The 7,113-nt window shown below is 37.4% G+C and overlaps 1 protein-coding gene across 1 annotated transcript; it reads left to right on the forward strand.

Annotated features, from left to right (window-relative positions):
• Positions 1-409: 409 nt before the first annotated feature.
• Positions 410-6,783, forward strand: LOC107786602 (serine/threonine-protein phosphatase 7). The gene is made up of 5 exons (XM_016608113.2): positions 410-1,198; positions 1,956-2,450; positions 4,741-4,887; positions 6,174-6,281; positions 6,428-6,783. The coding sequence occupies exons 1-5, from the start codon at positions 650-652 to the stop codon at positions 6,500-6,502; spliced, it is 1,374 nt and encodes a 457-aa protein (XP_016463599.1). The 5' UTR covers positions 410-649; the 3' UTR covers positions 6,503-6,783.
• The last annotated feature ends 330 nt before the right edge of the window (positions 6,784-7,113 follow it).

Here is a 7,113-nt window from a genome sequence, read left to right on the forward strand (position 1 = left end):
TCTTAAAGAGTTCATGAGCTTAACTATATCCTATTTTTCCTACTCAATATTCTTTGATCTAGAGTTAATTATACTTGGCTATGATTTATCCTTTATTTTCTTATTAATTCGTTTTAAGAAAAGCTTTAACACTTTTTTGGTAAAACAATAATGATGGTGGAAGGAAAGAAATTGAGGGGAAGGGTAAAATGGGTTAAGCGGGCTAGGGTGGGATGTCACGTGGTATCTACCTCATCAAATATCTGTGTCATGTAGGATTGGATGTTCATATTGGACAAACTTAACGAAATAGGTATATATTTGAATCAATAGTATTACGACAGAAATATATACAAATCCAAGATATAACGAGGAATATATTTAAATATTTTCTAAGAGTATATATATTTGGCCTTTTCCGTTTCAAGAATAGCGAGTTGCATCGCAAACCAGGCGAACTGAGCTGTCAATGACGCAGCACCAACACATTAATTACTAATACAAAATTTGGGCTTCTCTCGTTTCCCCATGAACATACCCTGTCAACAAAACTACTTCGCACAGTTCCTTTTCTATTCTTGTCTCACTTCTTCTGTGAACTGAAAACCTAAACAAACATAATTAAAACGAAAAGAGAAAATAGGAATATAAAGATCCGCATCCAGTTGAAATGCTCGAACCAGAACCACCGGCCACCGCCGTCAGTCTACCATCAGAAACGCCGCCACCGCCGTCATCCGACGAGGACTTTTTCTCGTCAGCATCGGCGGCTTCAACGTCCTCCGCGTCATCGCCTTTAACTCCAATTCCTTCACCACAGCCTCATCCGCAGATACCCATTTCATGGCCCCAAGACGGGACCCTAACCCTAGCCTGGGTTACAAATCTAATGCTCGCATTCGATTGGGGATCTAAGAATCTTCCTCCGGCTGAGCTCCCATCGGTGTTACCAGTAGAAGCTTTTGATCGGCTCGTACTGACGGCGTCAAAGATGCTGCATAAAGAACCCAATTGTGTACGTATCGATAGCGGGTCGGGTTTGGGTCCGGAATCGAGGGTTGTGGTGGTAGGCGATGTGCATGGTCAGTTGCATGACGTCATGTTCTTGTTAAAAGATGCGGGCTTTCCGTCAGATGATCGGTTCTTTGTGTTCAATGGGGATTATGTTGATAGAGGAGCTTGGGGTCTTGAGACCTTCCTTCTATTGCTCGCTTGGAAGGTAAAAAAAAAACTTCTTTTAACAAGGGTTTTAGCTGATTGTTGTAACTTGCACAGTTATTTCTAATCTGAATATTATTAAGGTAATGTAGTTTGAAACTCAGTTTTGGTAGATATTAGTAATCCGGATTAATTATGCTGCTATCATACCCGCGAAAAGTAATTTTATTATGCTTATTACGTAGCTACGAGTTGTGTTTCGGTGATAAGATAGAAATATGTGTGTTTGTTTATGGAAATTATATGAGCAAAAGTGATAGTTGATCAGGAGTGTCACTTTACGGGGTCACTTTGCATGGAGAGTTAGATTCTTGTAGAACTTGTGGAGCTTCTGTTTAGAGAGAGATATTTTCTCACTTTGTCTATGACAACGCCATTTAACATTTCTAAGGGTGCACAACGACAAAATACTGAAGCAAAATGAGATGGTGATCTGTAAACTATTAAGTACCAGAATTCATATCAATTCATGGTAATATGTAGAATAGGGATATTCAGTTTTGTGTTAGGTTTTATTACCCTTTGTCTTCCTAAAGTGCTGTATCAAAATGAATTTTCCTTGGTTATATTGCTTCAGTCTTGTACCTTGTTTTGCTGGGAGATAGTGATATGCGTCAAGCAGCTGTGAGTTTATAGCACCTTACTCTTGATATTTTGATGTTTGTGGCTTTGAACTCAACTGGTCCTCGAATATGAATTCCTATGAGATATCAGACAAATGCAACAGTGGATATTTAATGGAGCTGTATGTTTTTCAGGTTTTTATGCCCAGTAGGGTGTTTCTCCTTCGTGGAAATCACGAGTCAAAATATTGTACCTCTGTGTATGGTTTTGAAAAGGAAGTTTTAGCCAAGTATACGGACAGAGGGAAACATGTCTATAGGAAGTGTTTAGGATGCTTCGAAGGACTTCCTCTTGCCTCCATTATTGGTGACAAGGTCTATACTGCACATGGAGGTATTTTCCGCAGCATTCCTGTCACTCCAGCGAAAAGAGCTAAAGGGAAGAAGAATCGCAAAATAGTTTTGAATCCTGAAGTAAGTGCTTTATCTCTTGGTTCTTTGGAGGAGTTATTAAAAGCCAGGAGATCTGTCCTTGATCCTCCTTGGGAAGGTGCAAATTTGATACCTGGTGATGTCTTGTGGTCAGACCCATCAATGAAGCCCGGACTTTCCCCGAATAAAGACAGAGGAATTGGTCTCTTATGGGGTCCAGATTGTACGGAAGAGTTTTTGAAGACGTTGAACTTAAAGGTATACTGCCTAATTTTTATTTCTTTGTATATGCTCTTTTCTTGTTGTTATTGACACCGCCCTGCCGCTAAGTTAATTCTAAATTGTCTTTAACCAGATCTTATAGTACATTCTTATCATTCATTTCTGAATGAACATATACAATATAATGTGTCTTGTTTGACGGTTTTACGGTTGAATGATGTGATTGAACGTACTATTTGTCAGAATATAATCATTGAGTGTGTAGTTCTTGGATTAGATTTCAATAGCTTCTGTTTTAATTATGTTTAGTTGAGGAGTAAGTAGAAGGTTACGACTTACCAGGAGTCCAGGACAGCTACATGTCGAGGAACAAAGGTGATTTTTCTCATATATAAGGGAAGTAAAAGAAGAGGTGGAGTTAAATTGGAAGGTTTAGGTACCCCTACATGGTAGTTTTTTTAATTGTTACCCCTCCATGGTGGCTTATTAAATCCTTCCGAAACTAAATGGAAAGGAGAAAGTATACCACTCTTGTTCACTTCTTACCTTTCCAATCTTATCAGACAACTGGGTGCAAATTGATTAATATCTCACCTAAGTAATGAAACCAGCTATTTTCTCTTCCTACCAGCTATTTTCTCTTCCTTTACTCTCCCCTCAATTTTCTGGAACCAAACATGGTGTTAACCTTTGTGCTAGTTCCTGCAGTTTTTGATTCATCCATCCATGAGAGTACATCAGGAAAGGATTCACAAACTGCAGTTGCTTTATTATTATTTTTTATCTTACCCCCCAAATTTTCACTGGGACATATTTTTACATTGATGTATTTTAACTTGGTCATAACAATTCAAATATACTTTTTTTGTAACATATTAAGTCACTTAATATTTGAATCCATCAGTTTTCTTCTCATATGACTGACTCTTCAAATGGTGGGTCGTTGCCTGATGTGTATACTCATGGAGTTCTGTGCTCATCTCATTGCCATTTCAACCTGTATGATGAACTTAGAAAATCTACTATCAGGCAAGAGAAATGATCCAGTGTACTTTCAAATGGAAATTAATTAATTATCTGAATGTTTTGAGTTCACAAGAAGAATTAGCATAACCAATCCAAGCAACTCTAAGAGGTTGTCATGACATAAGATTTCTTGCGCGTGTCCTATCCTTCCTGTGCAGGGTAACGCTCTTTCCTTAGTTCCGAACTTTGGTTATTAATAATAGGACAAGGTCGTACGTTTTCATATAATACAGTGTGCTCTCCTAGGTTGTGGCCTGTAGGGCTCTCATCTCACCCTTACTTTCGTCTTGTGGTATTATGGACTTGCTTTTCAATCAAACTGATTTCATAACCATAGAGAAAGACTCCTTTGGGATCAGTCTGCAATCCTGGATGTAGTAGTCAATTATGCGACCTACAAAGAGTTGATGCACCTCTTTTGAATGTTAATCAGAAAAGTCTTTTCATCCTCGTCCACCTGAAGGGGGTTGGGTGTAGCATGTTTTTCTTGAGGAGAGCACTGCTCTCTATCTAGCTGCAAGGCTATAGTGTTAACCAATTACAAGCGCATAAGTTTTAGACATAGCTATACTGAGAATCTAAGAAAAGCATGCAATTTCCCGTAAGACAATGATCTGGTTGTTGTTTCCTAAAAACTAGTACATAAAGATAGTAGTGCACATTAATACCTGAAGTTCTTTGCTCTTTCCAACATAGCCAATCCAATGTAGCTGGACACCAGATATTTCCTAGAGATACATACTGAACAACCTCTGGAGATGAATTTACTTGTATTTTGAAAGGCAAAACCAACTCAGATTTAGCTTTATCGTGCTGCAACATCGCTTAATAAGGATGAGATAACACTCTGTTGGACATTGTAGCTGTAATAAGTCGCTAGTGTTCATTTTTTCCTGGAATTTTGTTTTCAAAGAAATAATATTTTCTTCCATAAATGTAGTCCTATCGTTTAATTGAAAAAAGAAAAAGAAAAAGAAAAAAGCTAAAAATGGTATGAGATCTTAATCGTAAGTATTGATAAATAAAAATTGCAAGTATCTATCAACAGAGCATCTAACCACCTAAATACTGAGGAAAAAGTGAAGAAGCACAAAGGATTAAACATATTTTTGGGAGAAATAGGCCTCTTGAGTAATAATTCCGATGTTCAGAGTTATTCCATCTATCCTTTGTATTTTCCGATTACGTTGTTCACATAGCTTTAGGTTCTTGTATTTTATGTGAGCTCAACACCTCCCTTTGTAACCTTTAACAATGAGAAACTTGCTAACATTTTGGTCTTCAATTGTTGCTGCCTCAGTTGATTATAAGGTCACATGAAGGTCCAGATGCAAGGGAAAAGCGACCTGGACTTGGAGGAATGGATGTGGGGTACACTATAGATCATGTTGTCCCATCCGGGAAACTGATTACAGTATTTAGTGCCCCAGACTATCCACAGTTTCAGGTATCTTCAATTTTGTCATTCACTATTCTTTAATCAGAAAATTCACCTTACAAGGTCACCTTTTGTCAACAGTCAGAGTTTGTATTTTGTGTTATACACGAGTATGGTGTTATCTTCCCTCTATGAAAACCTTTGTCGTGTTTACTTTCAGCCATCTTGTAGAAGGGTAGTGCCGTTACACTATGTTATTGTTGATAGAATATGTAAATGCTTGTAAGCTTTGTTAATCCTGAATTACTTTTCGTGAAAATATGTGCCTGAGCATACTGATGGCATATTAGGAACATTTATCTTCTATTGCCATGTGCTTTCGATGATTGCATCAGTCAGATGTAGAAATGGGTAATAATGAGTTGCAAGGTGTCTTTGTTCTTTGGCAACCAATATTTACCAAACATGCATAAAGAACTTCATTCTTCAGAAGTCATATCTTTCATATGCATCCTTTTGGCTAGAAAATTTATGGACTGGTCAGCGAATGATTTCCAATTAGAAGTCGGACAATTAATGCAGAGAAGGATACTCCTTGACTATGATTTTGTAAGTTTCTTAAAAGTGTTCTAGTCTAAATTTTCAGGTGGTGAAGTTCTGGTGATGCTTTTTATAGCAAAAAGACCTGAAGTATCTGAAGTATGGCTAGCATTAACCGAAAAAGATATCTAAGAAAGCTGTAAGGAAGCTTGTAAGGAAAGTTGTAAAGAAAGCTTAAAGTGAAATGAACATAATTTGATTTATTATGATGATTGGACGGTGTCCATTTTTACAAAAGTGTTCTACGTGCGAGGCTAGCTGTTATGTGCCTAGATCGCTTTTCTAACGTATCCCAATTTAATGCAAAAATCTTGGCACGATCTAGTTAATGACAGACTGCCCTACTTTTTGTTCGTCTGCACGGTTGCATGTTGAAGAGTAGTTTGTGGGCTTGATTAGTCATATTATAAACTGAATTTCCAATGACATAACCGGCTGTGTCTCTGTACTTGGCCCATTTTTTGGTGGAGTCCCAATAATCTTTCATGCTTTCAGCCTGGTAAAGGGAAATAAAGCCCACATTGCTTGCTCAGGTCCCTGCCCAAGTTTGGTGTTAACACAACCAATTGTCACTTCTAGGAGTATTAAGAAACATGCAACACTTTTTGCAAGTTTCCTAAGGTTCTATGAAAATAGACTAAATTTAGGCATTCAGCATGCAAAAAGTTTAAAATATATCTGATGCCATTTTCATACCTGGAAGCTGCAGTACAAATGGAGAAACTTATCTTTCTTGTTTGTGCTCGTAACTGCAGGCAACAGAGGATAGATACCGAAATAAAGGAGCATACATTATTTTGGAACCTCCTAATTTTGACGTCCCTGTTTTCCGTAGTTTTGAAGCAGTTACTCCAAGACCAAAGGTATAGAACAATTTGAAGCATTATCTTCTGTTGAACTGGATTCATGGGGTGTTCCTTCGCTAATAAAGAGTAAATTTTCTTTAAAGTTACTTGCATCTTCCTTGCTGTTGAATTTTGTAATAACATTAAGTAAATTATTGTGACAGGTAAATCCGTACTATGATTTTGAAGATGTCATTGATTCTGATGAAGAACTAGACTTGGCATCTATGGCTACATGAAAGTGGTTCCCATGATCAGTGTGGCGTTTGCAAATCCTATCTTATTTGTACAATATTTGTACATGTTTCTATATTGTTTTTGAGGTGATATGAGTAAAATTACTGCTAAAGTATTTATTCCTCCAAAGCTGCCTTGCCCGATAGAGAAATATGTATCATGGTTTTTTACTCGGAGCACTAGTGGTACAACTCTTTTTGTATCAACATTTATATTGGTTGCTTCTAGTATAACTAATGTCTTTCATGCTGCTTGTTTTTGCAACCATGGAGGACTTTACGTACATGTTATGCTTTTGAGAAGGTTTGTCTTTCAGTGAAATGTCCACTTGATTTCTCCAACCTTCTTCAGGACTTGAAGACTTCTCATTTAGATGGTCCAAAGTTCTGGTCTTGGGAGAGTTGTTATATGTTTTTTCAGATTGATCCATATTAATTAAGCTACATGTTTGTCAATGGGAGATGGGACTATATTATAAGGTTCCCTTTGTTATGTTGTAAGAGTTGCGGGGTTATTTGGTAGTAGTTTCCAATGAGCATGAAGCCTCCTATCTTCAAGTTATTCTCTACTCTAGTTTTACCTCAAAGGAAACGAAGAGTGGAAAACAGAAAAA

Source organism: Nicotiana tabacum, chromosome 3, assembly GCF_000715075.1.
Source record: "Nicotiana tabacum cultivar K326 chromosome 3, ASM71507v2, whole genome shotgun sequence".
NCBI classification, from domain to species: domain Eukaryota; kingdom Viridiplantae; phylum Streptophyta; class Magnoliopsida; order Solanales; family Solanaceae; genus Nicotiana; species Nicotiana tabacum.

Bases quoted from the DNA above. Each gene is read 5' to 3' on its own strand.
- LOC107786602 (XM_016608113.2), top strand. From the start codon at position 650: ATGCTCGAACCAGAACCACCGGCCACCGCCGTCAGTCTACCATCAGAA. The intron at 1,199-1,955 runs GTAAAAAAAAAA...TATGTTTTTCAG, and splicing joins TTCTATTGCTCGCTTGGAAG to GTTTTTATGCCCAGTAGGGT. The intron at 4,888-6,173 runs GTATCTTCAATT...TCGTAACTGCAG, and splicing joins CAGACTATCCACAGTTTCAG to GCAACAGAGGATAGATACCG.